The following is a 26,037-nucleotide window of genomic DNA, read 5'->3' as shown; positions in this document are numbered from 1 at the left end:
AAATGCTGGAGGGGATGTGGAGAAATTGGAACTCTTATTCATTGTTGGTGGGACTGTATAATGGTTCAGCCACTCTGGAAGTCAGTCTGGCAGTTCCTTAGAAAACTAGATATAGAGCTACCATTCGATCCAGCGATTGCACTTCTCGGTATATACCCGGAAGATCGGAAAGCAGTGACACGAACAGATATCTGCACGCCAATGTTCATAGCAGCATTATTCACAATTGCCAAGAGATGGAAACAACCCAAATGTCCTTCAACAGATGAGTGGATAAATAAAATGTGGTATATACACACGATGGAATACTACGCGGCAGTAAGAAGGAACGATCTGGTGAAACATATGACAACATGGATGAACCTTGAAGACATAATGCTGAGCGAAATAAGCCAGGCACAAAAAGAGAAATATTATATGCTACCACTAATGTGAACTTTGAAAAATGTAAAACAAATGGTTTATAATGTAGAATGTAGGGGAACTAGCAGTAGAGAGCAATTAAGGAAGGGGGAACAATAATCCAAGAAGAACAGATAAGCTATTTAACGTTCTGGGGATGCCCAGAAATGACTATGGTCTGTTAATTTCTGAATTTCTGATGGATGTAGTAGGAACAAGTTCACTGAAATGTTGCTATATTATGTAACTTTCTTGGGGTAAAGTAGGAACATGTTGGAAGTTAAGCAGTTATCTTAGGTTAGTTGTCTTTTTCTTACTCCCTTGCTATGGTCTCTTTGAAATGTTCTTTTATTGTATGTTTGTTTTCTTTTTAACTTTTTTTTTCATACAGTTGATTTGAAAAAAGAAGGGAAAGTTAAAAAAAAAAAAAAAGACAAACAAGGAAAAAAAAAAAAAAAGATGTAGTGCCCCCTTGAGGAGCCTGTGGAGAATGCAGGGGTATTCGCCTACCCCACCTCCATGGTTGATAACATGACCACAGACATAGGGGACTGGTGGTTTGATGGGTTGAGCCCTCTACCATAAGTTTTACCCTTGGGAAGACGGTTGCTGCAAAGGAGAGGCTAGGCCTCCCTGTATTTGTGCCTAAGAGTCTCCTCCTGAATGCCTCTTTGTTGCTCAGATGTGGCCCTCTCTCTCTGGCTAAGCCAACTTGAAAGGTGAAATCACTGCCCTCCCCCCTACGTGGGATCAGACACCCAGGGAAGTGAATCTCCCTGGCAACGTGGAATATGACTCCCGGGGAGGAATGTAGACCCGGCATCGTGGGATGGAGAACATCTTCTTGACCAAAAGGGGGATGTGAAAGGAAATGAAATAAGCTTCAGTGGCAGAGAGATTCCAAAACGAGCCGAGAGATCACTCTGGTGGGCACTCTTACGCACACTTTAGACAACCTTTTTTAGGTTCTAAAGAATTGGGGTAGCTGGTGGTGGATACCTGAAACTATTAAACTACAACCCAGAACCCATGAATCTCGAAGACAGTTGTATAAAAATGTAGCTTATGAGGGGTGACAGTGGGATTGGGAATGCCATAAGGACCAAACTCCACTTTGTCTAGTTTATGGATGGATGTGTAGAAAAGTAGGGGAAGCAAACAAACAGACAAAGGTACCTAGTGTTCTTTTTTACTTCAATTGCTCTTTTTCACTCTAATTATTATTCTTGTTATTTTTGTGTGTGTGCTAATGAAGGTGTCAGGGATTGATTTAGGTGATGAATGTACAACTATGTAATGGTACTGTAAACAATCGAAAGTACAATTTGTTTTGTATGACTGCGTGGTATGTGAATATATCTCAATAAAATGATGATAAAAAAAAAAAAGAAGTATTAGGACTTACTGTCTCAGTAGTAATTACTGATACACTTACTGATTAACTCTCCCCAATGACCTCTTCCCTTTTGATTTTCTAATTTTCTTCCTATATCACTGGCAAGTTCCTTCTTTTTTTTTGGTAAATACAAGATTTTATAAAAGTATCTCACTCAACTGTGGGAATGCACAAGTCCAAATTCCATAGGGCAGGCAGCAAACTGTTCATTTCTTTTTGATCTTTATCAGGTTCTTTTCTTCTGCTCGTCTCATAAAGATTGGGGTTCCTCTAGTTCTTACCTGGGTTCTCTTCTCTCCTTACTGTAGCCTTTCCTTGGGTGAGTTCATAATTCAACCACTCCATCTATATACTTATGACATCCAAACATATATCTCCAGGTTAGATTTCTTTTTTTTAGCATCAGGCCCTTACATCCAACCGTCCACCAGCTAGTCCCAGTTAGGGGTTCCACAGGCCTAAGGGCCCCCTGGGGGCACTGCCCCCAATCAACCTGCTTCTGAGCCCCCTCGGTGAGTGGCACCCACCCACTTGCCCAAACCCAAATCCTGGGCATTGTACTAGACCCCTTTTCCCTCATCTCACTCACCTGTCAGTCACCAGGGCTGTTGATCCTATTGATGTCTCCAAATTGTTCTCTTCTCTCCATCCCCATCACCATGACCCCTATTTAGCCATCACTGTTTTTCGTTTAGAGTCTGTGACTGCTTCCCTTAGTGCCAGTCACATCCCCTTCCAATCCATCTTCCACACTGAGGACAGAATTCTCCAATATGATGGTCTCATGTTCCTGCTCAAAGCCCTTCACTTCATTTTCCTTAGGATAAATAAAAACCCCTTGGTGTTATGTAAGGCCCCATGGGGTGCCCCGTGGCTACGCTTTTTGTCTTGGCCTGGAGTTTAGTGTGTGAACCTGGGGACCCTCCAGCTCTTTGTCTTAATAGTTCCTCCCTTGCAGAGTCTGTGTGTCGAGTAACTGGGTGACCCACGTAGGGGCCTTCAGCAAAGGTGATTAAATAGCTCTCATTCCTCTCCTAGGAAACCTCACTTTATATTCAGTAAGATCCCTTCGTGGTGAGGATTAAAGCCCACTTTCCTGTTTCTTCCTTGCCCTACAGCTCATGTAGTCCCCTGAGAAGGGGTACTGCTGGGGGACAAGGTGGGTTTCCCATGGAGGCCCTTTCCAGCTGTCCTGGGCAGGGCTAGGGCCCTGGTGAGAGCTGTGACAACCAGGTGCCCTCCACGCCTCTCCCGTGACCCGCGCGCTCTCCCATCCTCAGGCATCCACACTCCGTTCCAGCTCAGAGGCTCCCCTGCCCCCACCTCCCTCTTACAGCCTGGGGCTCCCTTTCCTTTTCTGCAGGCTGAACTGCAGATGGTTTCTTTTACTCTGTCCTCTTCAGAGAATGAAACTGGGCCCCACCTTTTCCTAATCTCACCTCATCACTGAATAAATCCTTCTGGCAAATCTCCCATCTCCATGGTGGTCTGTGCAGTAATTTTCTCCATTTGCTCTTGCGGCCCCTGGACAGAAGCTGCAAACACGCACGATCCTTAACCATTAACTGTGGACTCGCTACAAAACGGTCTCGGTAAAATGTCTACGACTTAGGGGTGTTCAAGCATGTGACAGACGTCCTCCTACCCTGACCTGCAGCTTTATATTCTGGAGGACTTTGGAGCACTAAATGTAGGATTCCTGCTACAGGAAACATGATCAGTATTACTCCTGAATGTATCATCTACAAGACCCTAGAACCTTGGAAATAGTCAAACTTAGGATTTGTTTCAGCGTTGTAAGCCAAAGAACTTTATTATCAATTTCTTTTTAGACAAAGGTCTTACAAAAATGACAGATGAAAATCACATACCAATCACATTTTCCCCTTAATAACAAAACACAAATTCAACAATGTAAAAAAAAAAATAATAATACGTTTTTAGTGACTCAGAGAGCTGGGAAAATGCTGCTGGGGTTTTTCTATCACGGAATTTCCTAAATCAATTAAAAGGATGCTGCCTTTCTTGCCACGTGACTTCCGACCAGGAGAAAAAGAGCCTCAGCGCACAGTAACGTGCTTACTTCCGGAAGCTGGCAGTAACTGGCTTTGAAGGGACGCTGGTTAGGCTGGGGCTGCAGGTGGAACTTGAGGCGCACTGCCCCCCGCGAGGCAGCGGGCACACGGCTCAGTTCCAGGGCGTGCTCGGCTCAGCGAGTCACAGCTTCACCAGCCAGACCTCGTTGCGCCGCCCGAAAGGCTTCATGGGAGGATCGTAGCCGGTGCAGAAATACATGTCACTCCGACAGGTGGCCGTGCCCTCCAGGGCCGCGCGCAGCTGGGTGGCTTGAGCCGTGTAATCGGCTTCCTTGGCGTAACCACCAAATTGCCTGAGGATACACCAGCAGAGGGCTGGTTAGAAAAAGACAAGACCTCTGGGGCAGGGGGGATCTTTTTAAACAAAAAGCGGTCACATGCCACTCTTGTTGAGGCAAGTGTGGTGCAAGGTAAGCTGCGGATTCACCACCTTCCAGGCGGATGGATCTGGCCAAAGGTACATCTCACCTCTCTGAGCCTGAGTTTCCTCACCTGCAAAATTGGGATATATTTTCTTTTTCCTCTAAGGTCATTATGTATTAAAGGCAATGATGGATGTGATAAGCTCTAATGCAGGGCCTGAAACAGTAGTCATTCATTAAATGTGAGCGTCCCTTTCCTTCCTGCAACTTCCCAAAGAGATGGTACCCTGCTAATCTGACTGTCCCCAAGGCCGAGCCGTTCCCCTTTTCTCTAGCTCCTCTACCGCCCCAGCTGCTCCTCTTTCCTGCCTCTCTGTCACCAGCTGCCAGCTGAGGAAGGATGGAGGACACAGGGTATTAGGGTGGAGCTACAGCTCTGAGTCGGAGCTAACGTTTCCACCGGAGCTGAGTGTTTGTAATTTTTGAACACACCACAGCAGTGATACGGTGGCAGCTTTGTTAAAAAGCACCTACCATCTCACCGATTTGAAACAATTACAATAAGCCAGAATCTAGAATACAGGGTACCAGTGGATAGGGTATGGAAAGTTAAGCTTAAAATGTATAGGACTCCTGTTTGGACTGATGGAAATGTTTTGGTAATGGATGGTGGTAATGGTAGTACAACATTGTGAATACGATTAACAGCACTGAAATATATATCTGAATATGATTAAAAGGGGAAATATTAGATTGTATATATGGTAACAGAATAAAAATTTTAAAAAATATCCATGGAACTACACCACACAAACTGTGAACTCTAAGTTAAAACCAAGGACTTTAATTAATGGTACAATTATAAAAATGTGCTATCATCAACTGAAACAAATGCCAGGTGTTGGTGGTGGGGTGGCAAATGGGAATCCCGCATTTTACACATGATTGTTCTGTAAACCCAAAACTTCTCTAATAAACAAAACAAAACAAAACAACATCAAAAAAACAGTCACCAAAGGCAAGGGCCCCAGAGTGTTTTGGGAAAGGCCCTACGCAAGCTGTAAGCATGCTCCCAGTACAGAAATCACTGCTAATAAATCCCTTCTGTTTGAATCACGAGTGCCTTCTCTTTTTCTACTAAGAGACCTTTCCTAATTCACGCTTCTCTCTTGATGGCGGAAGGTGGAGATAAAGAAGCAAGAAAGCCTTTCTTTTCAACATGATTCTTCTCTCCCTTACGTCATCTGCCTACGCCCCAAAATTCATCCTGTGGTCTACCCTAAACTTACCACTCCAAATCTGGGTGGTACTGGAATCTTTATTAGAGTCAAATACACCCCCATTTCTAATGAGCTTTATGACTCAAAAGTCTGAATTTGCAATAGACCAATTTTAGGCCGAATGTATTATTTTTGGTGGGGTTCTATGAATCATGCTTGGCTCTTTTATAAGTGGTTAGTCATGCTCAGCAAGCATTCTGCACATTGATTCTGGGGTTACTGCCGTGAAAACACCCAGGGTTTCATATTTAAGGGACTTGGTTATCCTACTGTCTAGACAACAGCTACTGAACATGGTCAAAGCTGAGACCAATTTGGAGTAGAGGAGGATGACTTCTTCAAATAAACTGAAGAAATATTATAAGGCAGATAAAGAAAGTTGAGCTCTAGCTTCACTGAGGATCAAATGACAGGAAACCAAAATCTTTAACACACTGGAATTATTTACCAGGAACTTCTTATATTGAAAACCACTTGTGAGAAACGAATCAGATATTGGATGTAGTAGCAGGTGCTGGGTGTTCTCTGCAGCTCTTGCTTATGCTTTTTTAAAAATGCAATTTTGAGATATATTCACATACCATACAATTCATCCAAAGTATATAATCAATGGCTCACAGTTTGCTAATGCTTTGATGCTAATTGTTCTTGGTGAAAACAGATAGGTAGCTCCTTACGTTACTTGTTTAGGAAAGGTCCAAAAGAATGGTTTTCAAATGCCTTCCTTTGCCAGCTGGAGGTAAAAATGCTACTGGGTGTGCTCAAATCCTAGCTCTGTCACTCTCTAGCTCAGGATCTTGGGCAGATTCTTTAATTCCTTTCAGCCTCAGGTTCTTCAGCTGTTAAACAGGGATGATGGCATCAATAGCAGAAGGCATTGTAAAGATTAAAGGAGAATAGGCGGTGCCCCGGGCTCAGCCTGGCCCCTGCTATGCAGTAAACTCACAAGCAGCAGCTATTATTACCCCTTTGCAATTCACTCAGCACAGCCTTTCAATTCTTTGACTACCAAGGTGAATAACATGGTGATAAACTATAAAGGAATATCATGAATCCAGGAAGAGAGTCTAATAATAAAGAACCTGCTCGATGAACAATTCTCACTTCCTCAGTTAGGCTTAATCTCAAAACCTATTTATTTTAATATTGCAGCCTGAACACCATCCGACACTCCACCCCCATTCCCACCTTCTTCCTTTGTTCAGATTTTTCTTTTTCTTTTTAAAATAACACATCACCTGCTAACATACTGTGTAATTTACTTACTATGCTCAGTAGCTTATGGCTGTATCCTCTGCTAGAATGTAAGCTCCACAAGGGAAGGATAGAGCCTATATATATTTTTTTATAAAAATCAATAATTCCTAATTTCATTGTCACTTTTTGTTCACTGATGTATCCTGAGCACATAACACAGTGCCTGACCCTAACAGACGCCTTGAATAAATGAGCAATTCTGGGATAAACAATAACAGTTACTGTCTTCAGGTTGATGGACCTAAAGATGATAGGATTTAGGACCTATCAGCAAGTTCAGTATTTAAATAAGTCTATTTACCCCCATTTCACTCACTCACTCACTCACATAATATACACCTGAGCACAAACTAAGGGGTCAGTGGTGGAAATCAAAACAGGAAAAGTGGGTTGACTGGAGCCAGACTGGGAAGGGCCTTGAAGTCCGGCTATGGAGTTTGCACCTGATCCTGGATGCAAAGGGGCATCTACAAATGGGACCGCCATGATGGGGCTGTTTCAGAAAGGACCCTCTGGTAGCCGTGGGGGGTGGGGTGGGAACGTAGCATTGCTGGAGGCCTGGACCACCAAGGGCGAGGCCAGAAGGCAGCGATGTGGAGGCCATGTGTGGTCCTCCATGATCATTTGGAGATACTTAAATTCACAACTTATATTCATTCCCAGGCTGACTGAGATGCTTGTAATGAGGATGTGAATTTCCCTATTGCTTCATCATGGAAGCAATCTACTAGAAACAACCAGAGCAGGGATGTTTCAGGAAACAGACACATGTGTTCTCCTCACTGCCCATCTAACCCCTCGCCCAAGGCCCAATTCCACAATCCCGCAAACAAGCCAGAAAACCCATGCCCACCAGGCACACAGCCCTGGAGGAAGAAGGAAGCCCAGCTCTGCCCGACTCAGCTGGTGTCCACAGACACGCTGCCGCATTCCCCCCTGCCTCGGCTTCCGAGCTGTGCACTGAGAATAACAACACGGGGCCCACAGCTCTCCAAGCTCCAGGAGTGTGTTTGAGTGTGAGTTCAGTACTGCTTGTAAAGCGCTCTGAGCTGCTCAGAGGAAATCAACAGGAAGTATATGCATTATTTTTGTAAGCCTGTTAACAAGTCTATAAATCAACATCTTCAAAGCAGCTCTTCTCTAGGGCACTGTATTTCATCTTCCCCAGTATCATAGCCCAGCACTGGGGAAAAAAAAGAATTTGGTTACCATGGGAACTGAGGAATGACACACATGGCCTGGATTCCAGAAACGCAAGGGGAGCTGACTAAAAGGAACTGGAAGAGTCAGAAAGGACTGGAAGATGATGCATGAGTCAGTGAGGAGGGCTAACAGATACAAAAAACCTCCTTTGTTTCCAAGGAGATGAAAAATCATAATCTTTCCGGGATGGCTGGTGTAGGCAGGTACTAAGGAAGGAAGAGAAGTGGAAAGACTCTGAGAATGACCATCCTACTTTATCCACAACTTTAACAGGCAACACAAATTTGTGGAGTGTTTGCTATGCCAGGCAAAAGAACTATAAGACTTTGTATATTTGTTACTAGAATATAAACATTTAAAAACCCAATAGGACTGTACAACACTGTGAACCCTAACACAAACTATGGACTACAGTTAATAGTACAATGATAGTATTCTTTCATCAATTTTAACAAAGGTACTACACCAATGCAAAAAGTTAATAATGGGGAGGGGGCTATATGGGAACTCGGTATTTTCTGCATAATTTTTCTGTAAACTCACAGCTTCCCTAATAAAAAAAAAACATCAAGAGTTAAAAAAAAAAGTATAAGGTTAGGAGCTGACAATCTCAAACAGAGAAAGGGGCTTAACTAAATATTTCATTCACTCAGGTGGAACCATACTTATTGAGCTGAACCTCACTAAACACAAAGCACCAAGTTAGACACCGCTAAGAGCTATAAAGATGATAAAGACATCTTCTACCCTTGAGAGACATAAATCTAATGGTCAGGACAGAAACATACATAAAGATTATTTAGGGCAGAGTGAAACATAAGAGTAGAGGTACAAGGTCTAAACAGGAGGCTTTGGGGGCAGTGAACAGAGAGAGATGGATTCTGATTTACAACATGGTGGGAGGCGCTATGGAGGACATGGTATTAGGCAATTTATTGAGCATCTCTTCTTAGTGCTGGGGGTAGCACAGTGAAGAGTGTGACAAAAATCTCTGTCCTCATGGAGCTTCCAATAGGCAGAGACTGGCAAGGAGGGTTGAGGGGTTGAACAAGTATGAGCAAAGGTGTGCAGTGAAAGTCAGGTCGATGGGGACAGGGTGGGCTGTGGGATACTCTGCGATGGGGTGGACACTGGAGTAGGGCTGTGCAGTAGAGGGCAGTAAGTGCCACAGTCAGGCATCTTTACGAGGCTTTACAGCCTGGGGAAACATTCGGGAACCCATAGTTTACTCACTTCCCTCCCCGTGAGAATGGAGCTTTTCATTACTACCTCGGGCGCTGGTCCCAATTCTAATGCGTGCCTGGGTCAGAGGCAGGCCTGAGGTCCACCACCAGAGCCGAGCAGCCTCCTTTGAGGCTTAGTTTCTGAGTGGGGGGAGGTGATATGATTGGTCCTGAACTTGAGAGCTGGAGGTGATAAAACGACACTTTAGAAAGCAGAGGTTGGAGAACTAGAAATCAATCAGGAGGTCATGGCAACAGTTCAGGTAGGTTCAGGTAAGAGATGATGAAGGCCTAGGGCAGTGCAGATGGAAAGGTAGGATGTATCTAGGGCTTGGCCAATAATGAGTTGTGAGGGGTGGTGGAGGAGTCAGGATAACATTTGAATGGGGTGGGAGGAGGATGGAGGTACCTTTGGTAAGAAAACAAAAATGGGATCAGACTTGGAGCAAATCTGAGTTTCATTTTGGACATGTTGATTTGGGAGATACCTGAGGAGGTTTACGTGATGAAGCCTCTTGGGGAGCTGGAAAGGTGGGGCTGGTGCTTGGGAGAAGGGGCAGCACAAGACTTGGGCATCCACTGCCTTGGGTATCCACCACATAGAAATGGTGACCGAAGCCCCTTCCAAGAACAAGCTCGTAAAAGCCTGATGGGGCAACTGACCAACAGAGCAGGAAACATTATGGGGGTAAATGTGATTAATTAGGTTTTAGACACAGAATCTTATCACTGGTAGGGCTTTGAGAGGTGGCTTCTATACTAGAGACACTCAATAAACATTTGTCTGATTGAACCAAACTTCCCACCTAACACAAACATTATACTGCATATTGTCACACGTCTATCAGATGCTGCTTGAATTCCTCCAGGGACAAGGACCTCACTACCTTGTTACCTGCCCATTTTACTGTCAGACACCTTGTGCCAGAACATTTTTATTTCTGTGTAGAAATCTGCCTCCCTGTCATTTCAATTCATAGATACCAGTTTTTGTTGCTGGAACAACAAAGTCCTTAAATATCTTGAGACATTTGTTTTTTGTCTGTTTCTCTCACTTCAAAGGACAGGGACTTTTCTTCTTCCCTGCTATATCTTCAGCACTTAAAATAGTTCCTGGTACAGAGTAAGGGAACAATGAATATATATATATATATAAATATATAAAAATATATAGTATATATATATATTTTTTTCAAAACGTATGAATGAATGGGTTAATGGCCTTGCCTTATTGCCCACATTGAGTCTCATGGGAAGAAAGGACATTCAAAGGAGCTGGACTGAGGTCTGGTTGGAAAGTTCCTGACAGAGTGGTGATAGCTGAAACTATTAGAGGGAACTAAGGTATTCAAGGGGGAGAAATGCAAGGCTTTCACTCATTTATCCATTTACCAACTTCTTATTTGGTATTATTAGACTTCAGACAAAGGTCCTGCTCCCAGGAAGCTTACACTCTAGTGGGGAAGAGGACATAAAATAAATGAACAAACAGACATGTAATGCAGGTGATGACAAGTGATGTAAAGGAAAATAAAGCAAGGTAAGGGGATAAGAAAGGACTAGTGCTACTTTTGACAGAAGGGTCAGGCAAGGCTCCTTTGAGGAGATGACCTTTGAATGGGGACCTAAATTGAAGTGAGGGAGCAAAACAAGTGGGTGCTGAGCAAGCTGAGAGGGCCAAGCAGTACCACCTCAACCTTCAGCCCAAACCTCCAGTTATTAAGATGAGTGCTGGAATTATCTAGGAACTTGGGCCAAGAGTGGTCTACAGGCTTCCTAGCCTGCAATATGGGAACCCCCTACGGGCTTAGTGGTTGGGCTCTTTCTTCCAAATTTCTCTTCCTCTGGGCCAAACTTCCAAAGCTGCTAGTGGCCTCAGTCAGTGCATGGTCATCTAGAGAGAGAAATGACACCCGCAATCCCAGGTGCCTTACAGTTGACAAAGTCCTTTCATACCCATGACCGCCTTGGACTCCTTGGGAATATGCACAAATGCATTATTTAAGTCCAGTTTTATAGATGAGGCAACTGAGGCTCAGAAAGATTAAAAAGCTTGCCCAAAGTTATAAAGCTTATAACTGTTAGGGTTGAAATTCAGACCCAAGTGCACCTGTAGTAACTTGATTTTTTGTTGTTAACTCTACCAAAACTTGATCCAGTACTTGGAGGAGGTGAAGTCAAGAAGAGAATGAGTTCACATTTACTGAGTGTCTACTTCATGTCTAGCAATGTGTAGGCAGTCTATAGGTATTATCATATTTCATCCTCACAACATTCCTGTGAGCTAGGTACTCTTACCCTCATTTTACAGATGGGGAAACTGAGGCACAGAGAGGCTCTGTATCGTGCAGAACATCCTAAGGCCATTAACTGGTAGAGCTGGGATTGGAGCACAGGTCCACCTGACTAGGAAGCCCTTGTTCTTTCCTTCCCACCCAGACATTTTCAGTAAAACTATCAAAGTTTCATTAAAACCATCAAACCTCTCCTCCAGTTGGTCTCTGTTGAGAATGCAGTGTTGAAATGGGCCAAGGAGGCTGAGCTCTAACCTAGTGGACTCTACAGAACAGAGAAGGAGGATGAGGATGTGAAGATAATTCTTTCGTTTCTTGCAAATACTAAAAATATTCTGATAGTATTTAGCTTGGGAAAGGGATTGTTGTTTTTTCCCCCTATAGCATTGTATTCATCTAAAAGGCACTGGTAATTACTACTGCTATTGAATGTATTAATTTATGATCTTTTGTGGATTTCCCTTTACAACACCATAAAAAAGACAACTGAATTAAGGTTGCAAGGCTTCTATTTTTTAGAATTAATTCTGTCATCTAATGCACTCACTGTATATTTTAATTCGTATTTTTGCCTTCCACCGTCTCATTAACACTGCCTGGGACAGAATCAGAAATAACAGAAAGTACTGTAGGGTACTTGTAAATGCACATTTGATCGTGCAGTGACATCTAGTGGCTACTTGAGGAATGATCTATGCTAAGCTAGGACCATACGTTAGGTTCAAAAAAACATTCATTGAGCCAGGCTAGACACCACAAAAAGGACTTTCATCTGTTTAGATTTCAGGGAATTAAAAGGAGAATTAAAAGCACAGACATGGTTTTAATGGTACTCTTTTAATAGAAACCCTTTCCTATCACAAGGAACCAGGGTTCCTTAAAGAAATGACTAATTCCAACTCTAGAGAAAGAAACGTCAAGATATGCTTGAAATATCATACCAGAAAGCAAGAAGTTACCAAAGACAGGGACATGTCAAAAGGACTAAGAAGCCAACTTGAAGTGGCTCCCACTGACCAAAGATGGAACAACTTGAGCATCAATAAGAATAACTGCAAAGGACTAAAATACATTGAATAAATTTAAATTCATATGTTTATAATATACCCAAAAAAAGAAAAGCAAAGACCACCTTTGGAGGATGCTAGGAAACTAAATTATTCTGAAAACTGGTAAATAAAAAGAAAGTCTTAAGCAGTTATCCTGACTTTCTATGAGGCTCTAAACCTCAAGGAAACCAAACAGTAGATGAAGGGAACTTTCTCTTTATAAAGTGTTTCAGTTAATAAATGAAGAAGGAGAAATAGAGAACATCACCATTTTATAACCCCTAAGGAAACAAGGCATCTAGGCAATGATAATCCATGGTCTCTAACATCACAGAAACAGAGAGAACCAGAAATTATGAGTCCCTGATGGAAGTACACAAACCACCCATGTTAAGTATTTTGCTGAAAATTCAAAGTTGAATCTGATCACACCTTTAGCTCTAGGTACTAATTTACCGGCAATGCAGGGGGCAGAGGAACATGTTAAAATAGCACTGGGATACAATCAACAAAATCCAGACTGGGGGAAACAATAGGACAAATGGTTCATAAATGGCAAGGAAAAATGAAAAGGTGTGGTGGTGAGGAAAGGTACAGATTAACAAAGCTTAAAAGATTTATCAACTGATATTTTAGGAGTATGAAGTACTGTGGTTATATTTTTTTAAATGTGTTCAATAATCACAGTGAAATAATTATGAATAAGACAATATAATGTCTGGAGTTGGCCTAAAAATAATCCCAGGTTGGGGCTGGGTAGGGAGGGTACAGATGACACAAAATTGGCCTTGAGTTTAATCACTGCTGAAGGTGAGTGATAGGTACATAGGCATTCACTCTCTTAACCTATTTTCTTGTAAGTTTAAAAATTTCCATAATAAAAAGTTAGACAAAAGAAAAAATGGTTAAAGACAAAATAAAAAAAATCATTACTCTGGATCTGGAAAAATAAATTAGAAACTAGTCACATCTGGTTGAAGCCTCATGTGAATTGATTTAATCATATCAACCTAACTCCTTATGAATTAAGAGGGCCCCTGAAACCTACTACAGGTCATAATCATTAAACAATTTATAAACGGTATCTTAGTAAATAGTGAAAGATACTCTTTAACAATAACCCTATAAGGTTTAATATCAGCACTTAGACAGGAAAACTAAGTCATGGAGAGGCAGATTAACTTGTTCAGCATCTTCCTGCTAGTAAGAAGTAGAGCTGAGATTCATTATATTACACCAAGCTGCCTCCCACAACACAGGAAAGAGAATGAAAAGATGAGGGTGAGACAAGCAAGGCTCCTAGGGTGCAAAATTTAAGGAGGTCCTCATTCTCAGGATTATGCAAATGCAAGATCAACACCCAAGAGTGAGTGCCTCCTTAAATTATGTTCCTGGTCTCTGCCCTGGGAAAAGACATTCTTGAATTATCATTTGCTTTCTCTGTAGCCTCTGCAATGAATATTAGTAAGTCTGAAATACAGGGTTGGAGGCTCTGGTCTGCCTGCCCAGCTGCATTATTCTCACTGTCCTCTGAGGGCCCTGTGGGTAGGTATGTGGCCTTGATATCGGCCTGGTCAGTGTAGGGCTGCCAGAGTAGCCAAGCTCCTATTCTCAGCATCCGTGTTGGCTTCAGGGAAAGCTGCCCCACCCTCAGGTACAGAGTTGGAGCAGGACAACCAAGTAAGTTTGGAGGACCATGGGAGTGGACCAAAACTTTGTCCAGGGCAAGATTATTTGTATATGACTTCCTCAGAAGGTTGTTCTAGAGCAGAACCAAATCCTCACCTACGGTCACTGCTGGTAAAGCTCCTGGTCTCCCCAGTACCTGGTTTGGTGCCTGACACATATGAGGATTTTAACAAAGGGGGAGTCATCTATCATCTACAAGAGGCTTGGTTTCTGAGGAAAGGTAGGGGCCCCAAAGGATAAAAACATGCAAACATTTGCACCTGCTATTTCCTACAGTCAAGGGAACATGACCCCAAACGAGGTCCTGAGCACTGGACATGACAATAGGGTGGATGTGTGCTTTGCTCCTGGGACTGTAGGCTATGAACCTTCTTCTGGCATCCAAGAGAATGTGGGGGTAGAAAACGGGCATCCTCAGCCTTTAGGCTTCCCATGTGTCCATGACCCCAAACCACAGCTCAACTTCGATACTCTCTGACTCTCCCAGCACCCTGCTATGGCTAATGCAAGAGCTCAGCTTAGGCTGAGAGGATATCCTCTCTACATGTGTCAATATGGCAACTGTCAAATTCAGATAAAATTAAAATGTTTGTGTGCTAAGGCTGAAGAAATTAAAAGTGAGAAACTGTCAGGACACAGTATTTCTGATTTAAATTAAATCATCAATGATATAAACTCAAGGCCAGAACTCGCTGGAGATGGTTCAGAGGTGGTTAAGGGAATTAAGCCCCACCCATGGATGCTTAAAGGATCATCTGCTTACATGGAATAGACAGTGATGCCTTCCCTCTCCTCGATCTTAATGCTTTCATCACTGGGAACTGGAGGGTTGCTCTGAAACTGGTTTGGAATCCGAAACCAGACTTTTAATTTCTTCTGTAGGGAACCATCTTCACCAGGGAACACGGCAAAGGAAATAGGGACTGTCATCCCCATTCCAATTCCTGAAAACATGAAAATATATAGAGTGAAGGAGGTGCTCACAACAGAACTTTCCTGTGGAATATCTAACAGCCTCATTCTTCTTCCAAGATGGTATTGTTTGTTCTTGAAATTAATAATAAACATTTCAAGTATAGAATATATAGTCAGATATACACAAACACTTTTTAATTTTAACTTTGGAGATAGGAGTGTAATGGCACAGATATTTTGGAAAAAATTTTTGGCATTGTATACCAAGACCATGAATGTATCAGTATCCAATGACCTCATAGCTAAAAAAAAAAAAAAAATCAATTGGAAAGGGATAATTTGAAGTATGAAAAAGGCTACAGGTATAAGGATATTCATTGCAGCAGAATTTGTAACTGTGAAAAACTGGGAGTCACATAAATGTTCAAAATAGGAATAAGTTTAAGATAGTCTTAATATACATCTTTAAGATGTAATATAATATAGTTATTAATAATCATGCTTAAGAATACTATTTAGCAACAGTGGAAAATAATTATGAAATAATAACAGAAGCAGGATATACAACTGCACTAACACTATGATTACAATTTTTAAAAAGGCTATTAAAAAAGCCCTAAAGAAATACATTCAAAAGACAATAATGACTATATTAGAATGAAGGGATTAGAGGTGCTGTATTGTTATGTCCAAGATTTTCTTTAATGAGTTATATCATTTTTATATATATACATACAAATTTTTTTTTTTTTTCTTAAAATGATGCTGTGACAAAGAGTTAAGAAGGAGAAAAGATTTATTCTTGACCTCCTACTGGTCAACTTATTTTCTAAAGCCTGATTACTTTGGCTCTAGAAATTATTTTTTTAAATGCCAGCTTTTAACTTTCTATGTTATCAGCTTGAGAAATATTCTAAAAATTAAATGTGACACCTAGTTTTTCACCCTGCTTTCTGACCCAGTTTTGGTTTGCAGTGATTCCAAAATTGCCATCCAAATTAGAGAGCTTCTTAAGAGTCAAGCTCATATTTAATGTGGTTTACACACTAACAGGTGCATCTACACAAAGCTTCAGGCCCATCATTCTAAAAAAGGGGAGGCAGCTAGCATGGGCTGCCTGCCAAGTCTCCAAGGGAGGGGCAGCCCAGAACTCTCAGAGCTCTCCTGTTGATCATTTGCCAGAACAGAGACCAGAACCTGCCATACTCATTGTTCGCTGAGCCTCCACGCCTGCTAAAATCTGAGCTATGAGGGGCTGATGCTGGGGGCTTCCAGCCTGGGGGTGGAGGTCTCAAGTCATATGCTGGCCTGCCCTGCCACTTGGCATCCTGTGGTGCCCCTCGCCTCGTCAGCCAACCTAAAGACATGAGAAGAACTGCAGGGTTTAGAGCATAAGGCTCCATACCTGGGAGAGAAGCATGCATTCTGTAAGATCAAACAGGGCTACCCCAAAGTGGGCTGACGTCAGTATGGTCTTCCCAGTGCTTCCTGTGATAAACTTGCCACGAAGCACAGGGAGTTCACGTGCTGCTGAAACGGGTAGTAACAGACGCCTGTGGTCCTGCCCTTGTGTTTTTTACTGATGAAATAAGACATGCAAAGCTTGCCTCTGAGACCAGAGCCACGTCCTTCAGGGATACTCACCCTTGTCATTGGTACCTCCCACGTACTTCATGACTTTGGGCATTGCTTCCCGCAGAGCCTCGTCCACAGGCTTATCTGTCACTTCTACTGTGGCAAACTTCCCGCCTTCACAGACTCTTTCTTCATAGGAGACTTCTTCCTAGAGACACAAAATAGCCAGAAGGTAGAAGAGTCCAGATACATGAGCACAAACAGCTAAGGAACTGTCTATCAATAATGAGCTTGGGTACAAGTGACAGTGCAGAAGAGGCAGAACTCAGTAGGAAAGGCCCTGAGAAACAGATTCTAGGATTCCTACAAATGTAAAGACCATGCTGGAAACAGAAGAAAACTCCATATGATTAATATGCTCAGAGAAATAAGAGAAGATATTGTATCCATGAAACCCCAGACTGCTATAATAGCAGAAATGAAAAATTCTGTCAATAGGTTGGGGGAGAAAGTTGCAGGAACTCTCCCAGAAAATCAAATAAAGAGACAAAGAGGTGAAAAAGTTAGAAGATCAGAGGATCAGGCCTGGAAAGCCAACATGAGAATAACAGAAGTTCCAGAAGAAGAGAAGGAAAAATTGGAAGGGAGGGAAAAAAGAAACGTAACAAGAATAAAATCCCACAAAACTTGAAGGCTCCCAGGATAAGCCTCATTCTAGTAGCAGGGCTGAGATTGAAGAACTAATAGTTTTGTTCACACTGAGCTCCTGGTTATGATGCCCTCTCCCCACCTCTTATCTCACCAAATCATACACCCTTTCCCCTTAATGTTCAGTTACATTCTTCTTCTACACAAATCCCCCCTCCCTGTTTGGGGCCTCTGTCCTCAGGTCATCAGCCTTTCCCTGGTGATAACTCATTATAGACTCATGCAACTTTCCTTCACTCCCTCCCACTCCTCCCCCTTGCCATCTGACATCTCATATGATATAATTTTGTATTCCTAGAAATCCTGGGCAGTGGTTTTAAAAGTTTCTAAAAAAGCACAATCCACAACAAGAAATACATTTTTATGTCATGACCCATCATGACTGAAAAGCAGTTTCATAAAATAATACTTTACCCTTATGGCTGGGCTGCATTCTAAGACTTTTCCTTTCCTTTCTATCTTACTTAATTCTATTTCTACTATAATCTAGTCAATTTTTTTCTATTCCACTGAAAGAAGAAAAGTTTGGTCTATATTAATTTCCCAGTATGGTAAAGGAACACTATCGCAATTTGAAAAAATCTACTATGAAGTCTTTGTGGACAGATACCATGGAGGTATATATTAGATGCTCAATAGATAAGGAGCTGCCTCTCCTACTAATCATTATAAAAAATAGACACATAATAGAAGATCTAGCTATCTCAGGCTGGACAAACAAGGCTTCCTGTCACATTCTAGTCTGAGGATTCTCAAGTAGGGATGGGGGTGTGATCCCCCCACTGCCACCCAGGCAGTCATAAAGAATCTCTGGAGGAGGGTAGGGCTGTAGAGCTGTGAGTACCTCATATAATCTGGAAAAGTATATTTAATATTACATTTTATATTTGGAAAGCAAAAATAGCTATTGTTTTGCAATGTAAAAAAATTTTTTTACACACTTTAAAAAACTTTATTTATATAAAAAACTCATTTGTTTTTTTCTTTCTTTTATTTTTTTATAATTCAATTTTATTGAGATATATTCACATACCATACAGTCATACAAAGCATACAATCAATTGTTCACAGTACCACCATGCAATGCAAAATTAAAGGAGAGTAGATTTTATTTATAAAAAGGGATATGGGTTTAAAAAGCTTGTAAAAATCTTTCAACTTTTTAATATTCACATATATCCATATAAAAACAAAACAGGCTGGCATGATACAGAGGCGAGGGAAATCTGAAAGCAAACCCTGATTACAGATTCCGTATACTTCCCCTTATATGGTGTAGGGGAAATTGCAACAGACCAAGAACCAAGCTTAGCCATGTGAGTTTGGGACATTGTGCCTACTAATTGCAAGGACTGCTGTGAGGCCCTCCACTCTGTGAGTCTGACACTTCCAAAGAGCCTTTCAAAAGCAAAATGTGCCATGTAAACTTGGGGTGGTTTGCGTTTTTCTGGCTCTGTGGGCCACAGCAGGGAATTCTAGAACTTGCCCTATACTGGAGGCCCCATTGAGTCTTGCTACTTATTTTAAATTCCAGAAATCCCACTGTGGAATTACAGAATTTCAGACCTGAATGAGGTTTTAAAGTTCATTTCCTCCAACTAATTGCATCAAAGATGGAACTAAGACTCAGAGCGACTGAGTTGCCCAAGATCACACAGCGACTGAATGGAGAAGTTGGAATGAGAATTCAAGTCCCATGACTTCAGTCTAACAACCTTCCCAAGACATTATACTGCTATAGAGGAAGAAGTGAACATTTTGGCTTCTCTCTTTAGCCAATAAGTTACTTATTTGGGGCAGACATGGTATGCACATGTCAAACTCAGAACAGGGGCATAATAAATCATTTTATTCAGCTACTTCCTTGACAAATGGAAAATCTAACAGTAAGAGCTGGCTGGCTCTTTCTTTCTTCCTTTTATCCATTTAGGCAACAACTCCTGAGCACCTACTCTACGCTGAGCCCTGTGCCAGGTGCTGTGATACAGAGATGAAAGACGTGGTCTCTGGCATGAGGGGGTACATGGCTAATAGAAGTAGCCAGGAAGGCAGGTTATAATTTGATGATAAGTTTAAGGGGTGGTGAGTGCCAGGATGGCTTGGGAATACGAAGAGGATACTTAGGCTGGTTTGGAGAGGATGGGTGTGTGGTTAGGTTAAGCTGACTTTGAGGTACTTACGGATTACCCAACTGGAGATTCAGTCACTGATGCACTGACTCATAGAATAAACATTTATTGAAAGTCTCTGCTAAAGTTTTGGGGATTAATATAATACGGTCAGTCTAGTTGGGTGGTGAGAAGAACTACATAAATAATTATTATACAATGAAGTAAATGCCCTTGATAGCTTAGGGGAGAGATTCCAGGTTCTGTGCACAACAGGAGTAAAAGAAGAGAGGTTAAGAACAGCACTGGGTGGGTGAAGAAACAAGTAGTTCACTGTGGTAGAGCAAAGACTGTCAGGCAAGGCATGGCAGGAGAGGAGGCGGGAGAGATGGACAAGGGCCAGATCCCAGAGGAAGTCGCAGGCGGCTGTAGGGAGCTGGATTTTGTGACCTACAGTCTAGTGGAGATGATCTGATGGCAGGCCAGTTTCATCCATCCTAAATGAGCTCAACTGACCTTTGTGATCTAAATTCAGGATTTTGCTCTGGGGGAATGGTACAGGTGATCTGTGCTCTCAGGCACAAAGTCTGCAGCAAGGAAAGGCTGCATCCTGTTTGGTCCAGAGACCTAAGGCCCCCGTATAAGTCTCCCATCCTTTAAGGCTTTGCTCAGCTCCACCTCTTTCCCCTCCTCCCAGTCATCCAACCTATGATCTTCAAAAGTCACATCAAGCTCTCTATGTGGAGGGGCCCTTAGATATCCAGCAGTTCATCCACCTCCTCTTACAGACGAGCAAACTGTGCATTGGGCTGCTGGCCACACAGATCTGGAGCTCAGGAGGAGACTGGCACAGAGATATAAAGTAAGGAGTTGTCAACATAAGGGGTGACCAAAGATGTGAATCAGGTTGAGATTGCCCAGGCAACGCAGAGAGAACATTCTATATAAATCTAATCATAACCGATCCCCTTCCTGAGGGTCTTCGTTCACCTGTTCTTAACCTGGCCCAGATGGTCCAGGCACCACCTAGCAGCTATCCACCTTGCAGCCACACCTGCAGGGCCTCCCCACTGGCCTTCTGCTATTTCCTCCAAAACCCACAATCATTCCCACCTCAGCACCTCTGCTCCTGCGGCTTCCTCTGTCTGGAGTCTTCTCCTGTCTTGGCCTGATTAACCCCTACTCATCTGATAAAAGTCACCGCCTCAGAGGGGAGCCTAATTTTAAACAGCTTCCCCATGATATTTTTGATAGGCCCTTGTCGTTTTACAACAAAATATTTACTGTAATTACAATTAAACAATGATGTGTTGAACCTCTCTCCCCCTCACCGAACTCTAAGCCCCAGGGGAACAGGGACGGTCTCTTTTGTTCCCACCATATCTCCCAGCTTCTAGCACTGTTTTGCATATAGTAGGCACTGCTAAGGTTTTTTTTGTTGTTGTTGTTGAACTGTTGGATACAGTGGGCAAGTGGGCTGGGGAATGAAACCTGGTATTACTCTAATGACAAGGAAACAACAGCCATAGCTGGGTAGAGAGAGGAGATCATAGTCTAATTACATCTATCCTGGAGAAAAGTTGGGTCAGAATGTCTTAAACTGATTCTATTGCAGGCATTACCTCTTTTCACTGCATCTATGTCCACAGCGCCTCATTTGAGCCACTGGAACACTGTGAAAATTTAGGTTTCAGAGATGGATATTACGAAACCATTCTAGTTCTTCAGGGAGCTGGATTTAAGTGGAGTTCTCTCTATCTCTGCAGTGAATAAGGCATCTCAATGAATACAGTCTTCATTCTTAAAATACAATGTCCTCACTGCATCTGTTTATTACATGGAACATGATAATGGTGCCCCTTGCCCCCATATCCCCGCCCCCATGATCCCAGTCAGCTACCAGATGGGGATTTGGGCCTGTGGCCACTAACACCAATTTTCAACATTCAGTGGGAATACTGGTCAAGTTCAAGTTATCAGAGAGAGGATGTGCAAGAATGCTTCTTGCTATGGGATTTGCAGGGTCCTCTTCAAGTTCGGTTTTTTATTGCCACCTGATGTGGTGGGTTACATGCTGATTTTCGAAGTCAGCTTTCTCATGACAAAAAAATCCTGTTAATAATCAAACTAAGCACTTTCTATGTGTCAGGTATTATTTTAAACAGTTTACATGCATTCATTCATTCAATCCCTCCAACATCCCTAGGAAGAACCAATTGCTTTTATCCCCATTTTCAGATGAAGCACAAAAGATTAAGCTATGTGCAGGTAAGGCAATGGAGCCAGGATTCAAATGCAGGCATTCAGGTCCTAACCAATGTGCACAGGCTGGACACAAATCCCCTAAGGATGTCAGTTACTAATATCAGTCCTGCTCTGAGGATCAGCAACAACCACCACATCCAACACAGAGAGCTGGGTATCCTTCTCCCTTCCTGAGCAATGCAGAAGGCACCTGATAGCCTGGGCTCCCTGCCAAGTACACAGAATCAGTCCTGAACATCTGCTGAGCCCAAAGCCTGTGCTACACAGGGAATGCTGTGGGCCATCCATTTGCCCAGGAGAGTGGGCACTGGTTTCTGACCCAGACTCTTTCCAAGGTAAGGGAGACAAGTTCAGGGGGAGACTCTTGAAAACACTTAACACTGAATTTGTATATTTTTTAAAAGGGTGTACAATTATCTCTGAATATATAATTAATTGTCACTTAGATACGGTCATTCTTGTTTTCCAATTGAAGAATTTGAGGATTTTGAGTGGCTGAGAGGTTAAGTAACCAAACCATAGTTGCTATTGCCATGACCAACCAAGTGCTATGTGTTCTGTTGAATGATTTATAATTGGTTATCTTATTTAAACCTCAAAACAATCTCATAAAATAAAAATTATTATTTTCTCTCATGATTAGCGTCAGAGAAGTTAAGTAAGTTGCCTGTAGCCACAAATAAGCAAGAGTGGAGCTGAGCTCTGGCATAATGATATTACTACATTTGTATGGTGTATTATAGTTTATAAAACATTTTCTGTTTTATAGAAGTAGGCAGAAAAGATACTTTATACCCATTCTACAGCTGCAGAAACTGGGGTTCATTCAGATTAAATGGTTTGCTCCAGCCTGGTAACAAGATCTCATATGACTCCATATTCCCATCAAATGTTGAGAGAAGATGTTTATCAGGGAGATGCACCTATCCCTAGAGACACCAAATCAGTGGCAGTTGGCACTGTATCAATAAGGTTCTAACAGGAAACAAACTACTGGAGTATTTAGAAGGAGGAAGTGCAAGGAATTGGTTGCATAGCTATTAGAAGAGCTGAGATGCCAAAGAGGGGTCAGTGAGGCAGCCCAGGGTTGGTAAGTACCCTAGGAAGGATGGAGGAAGGATTTCTCATTACCTGAGCTCAGGTACCTGGGTCACCTGGTAGAAAACAGAACCATGGTGGCTTGTCCAGCAGGAGCTGGAGCCACAGAGAGAAGTTGACAGGGACAGAGGAGGAAAGGGAAAATACCCTGGGTTCTCCCTTCTTCCTGCCCTCCTGTCTGCCACCAGTGCCTCCCACTGGCTAAAGTGAGTTGGGAGCCAGGTGATGTGAGAACCTGGGAAACAGAGGGGGCATCCCCCCATATCCACCCCCACCCCCACCCCGGGATAGAGGCAGAACAGCAGATGGGCGAGGGAAGGATCTGAGGGCAAACAGGCCATGGACTGGCCCAGACCCTTGGTCTGTTTTGCAATCGTCATTTACCCAAAAAGTCTAGGTGAGCCTGAATCCACTGCAGAAATGAAAGTTCTCTGGGAGCTGTGGGTAACAGGTGGTTACGAAAGTGCTGGAGCTGACAGGGACCCTAGAGGTCATCCAGGCGGGAGGCCACAGACTGGCCTGGCAGAGAAGCATGATCTGCGCCCAACACAGGACCCTTTGGCCTGCAGTATTTAATTTACAATTATTTTTAGTTAATTGCCAATTGCTACAACGGACAGGGTTGCCCTACTCAAAACTACAGTCAACACTCCCAATTCTATACTTCCCCTTGCTGCTTGGTTTTCTTCACAGCTCTGATTACCATCCAATACATGATATGTTGTACTTATTTATCTGTGAATTATCCATTATACTATGAGCTCCGTGAGGGCTGGGATCTTTGTTGGTTGTGTTCATTGCTTTATTTCCTTTATCTAGAAGAGGGAGGATTACATTGTTGGCACTCAACAAAGTTTTTTGTTGAATGAATTACTATCAATGAATTAATATTAAACTGATTTTCCAGGAAGAATGTGGATTTCTGGCTTTTCTTGAAAATACCAGATTTGGCAATACTGGTTCTCATTGCTGCATGGCGGTACCTGGCTGGAGTTGTCCATTTTGGATGGGGACCTGGGCTCTCTCTGCAATTTGCCTCAGTCCTCACCAAGCCCTATAGTCTAAAACAGCCAGCTTCACTTATTTCTAGTCATTCTCCTGGGCCACTGTAGGCATTTGAATTTGTGACCTCTGATCAGGGCCAAACTTCTCATTCTACGTACAACTGGGGAAACTAAGATGCTGCGAGATGAACTGACAGGCCTCTGGCTACAGTTGCTAGAAAAGCTGGGCCCCCAACCACATAGACCTTTCACAAATGAGACACTGTGCTGGGAGCTAGGTATTCGGCCACAAACTGTAGACTGTACCTGCCAGCAAGAAGGACATAATCTAGTAGCAGGCTCCTTATTTTCAGGGGCAGGCCAATTTGCAGGTGTTAGCACCAAGGTAAATTTGGTGGGAATATAGCAATTATGGCCTCCTCACTCATCCTGTATTCTAGGCACTGGACTCTGGGAGCTCTACTGGCCAACAAGCAATTTTACAGCCCTGAGCCTTTGCACATGCTCTTCTTTATTGTTGTAATGGGTTGAAGTGTGTCCCCCAAAAAGATATGTTCAAGTCCTAATCCCCAGTACCTGTGAATGTGATCTTATTTGGAAATAGGGTCTTTGCAGACATAATTGAGTTAAGATGATGTCATTCTAGATTAGAGTGGGCCCTAAATCCAATGACTGGGGTCTTTGTAAGAGAAAGGAGAATGAAATTTGAACACAGACACAGAGGGAAGAAGACAGGGGGAAGATGGAATTATTGTGATGCAGCCACAAGCCAAGGAACCCCAAGAATTGCCAGCAACCACTAGATCCTAGAACAAGTCCAAGAAGGATTCTTCCCCAAGTCTTCAGAGGGAGCATGGCCCTGCCAACATCTTCTAGCATACTTCTAGCATCATACTTCTAGCATCCAGAACTGAGAGAATAAATGTCTGTTATTCTAAGCCACACTTGCGCACTCCTACACATCCGTCAAGCCCAGCTCAGAACACACCTGCGAAGGTCTCTTCAACGCCCCCTGGAAGAATTGCTTACTCCTCTCTCTCCCCGTGCTTCTGACTTTGCACTTTACCTCTAAGGCATCATAGATCTTGTTCTCTCATGCTCAGTTCTCCAGTAGTTGGGAGTTTCTGGAGGCCAAGGACTTTGTCAGTCATTTCTGAAATTGACTGTCTCTACAAACAAAATCTTGCACTATTTAAATGAACAAATGCATTCAACAGGCGAGGTCCAACTTGCCAAGTTGGGATTCTCTCCCTCAAATCAACCTCACTTCTATGTCCCCCTCCTCCCAGCCGTGCCCTCTGACCCGCTGCACCGGACCTCTTACTCCCCTCCTTCCCATTCCAAATGCTGGGCATTACAGAGCTTTTCCCAGTCTTCCCGAGGGCCGAGTTCTCGACAGAAACCACAATGCACACCTCGGAGGCACATTCCTTCCCCACCCGTCCCTCAGATCCCCGTCCCGCCCGGAGCAGGAGAGGGGCGGGACACAGCGCTCCCTTCAGGTCCTCGGCAGCCCTGCGGGCCTACCTTGCCCCCTGTGCTCAGAACCTGCCAAGGCCACGTCTCTACGCTCCCGAACAGTGAGTTCTTGATCATGCCCAACATGGTGTCGCCGCGGCGCTCCGGACGCACGGGGGTACGCAGGGCGGTAGGGGTGGCGGGAAAGCGGGGCCGGGCGCCCGGGACTCCGCCCAGGGAGTGGCGCTCTCGGGGAGGCGGGCCTAGGGCCGGACCGGTCGAGCCACTAGGGCGGGAGCAGGGCGGGGAGAAGTTGCCGCGCTCCGCCACCCGGGGGCTGCCCGCTGGGGTCCCGGGGGCGGAGGGGAGCAAGGGGTGCAGGGTCGCCGGCCTGGAGCCGCCTTTACCCCCCGCCTCCCATTCTGCCCCGCTCCACTCGCCCTTACACCAAGTCTGATCTGTTCTCGGAGACCCTGGAAACAGATTCTTCTGCGTATAGGATTTAGGCTGCTGTGGGGGAGAATTTCCCACAAGAATTCTTTGCCTCTGCTATTTCTGTCTACTTCCGCGTCCTCGCTCGAGTATCCAAGTTCCAAACTTAGGGGCCTCCAGATTCCTCGTGTGCCTCTCCCGAAGGTTCTGGGCCAGGGTCCCC

The 26,037-nt window shown here is 43.5% G+C and overlaps 1 protein-coding gene across 1 annotated transcript; it reads right to left on the bottom strand.

Annotated features, from left to right (window-relative positions):
• Positions 1–3,580: 3,580 nt before the first annotated feature.
• HEBP1 (heme binding protein 1) lies at positions 3,581–25,608 on the bottom strand. The gene is made up of 4 exons (XM_037846404.1): positions 25,452–25,608; positions 16,811–16,949; positions 15,015–15,195; positions 3,581–4,187 (listed from the first exon to the last, which is right to left on the bottom strand). The coding sequence occupies exons 1-4, from the start codon at positions 25,527–25,529 to the stop codon at positions 4,016–4,018; spliced, it is 570 nt and encodes a 189-aa protein (XP_037702332.1). The 5' UTR covers positions 25,530–25,608; the 3' UTR covers positions 3,581–4,015.
• Between the last annotated feature and the right edge of the window lie 429 nt (positions 25,609–26,037).

This window comes from Choloepus didactylus, chromosome 8 (assembly GCF_015220235.1).
Source record: "Choloepus didactylus isolate mChoDid1 chromosome 8, mChoDid1.pri, whole genome shotgun sequence".
Taxonomy (NCBI): Eukaryota; Metazoa; Chordata; class Mammalia; order Pilosa; family Megalonychidae; genus Choloepus; species Choloepus didactylus.
The sequence above is the reverse complement of the archived record's forward strand: the minus strand, read 5'-3'. Positions and strand labels throughout refer to the sequence as shown.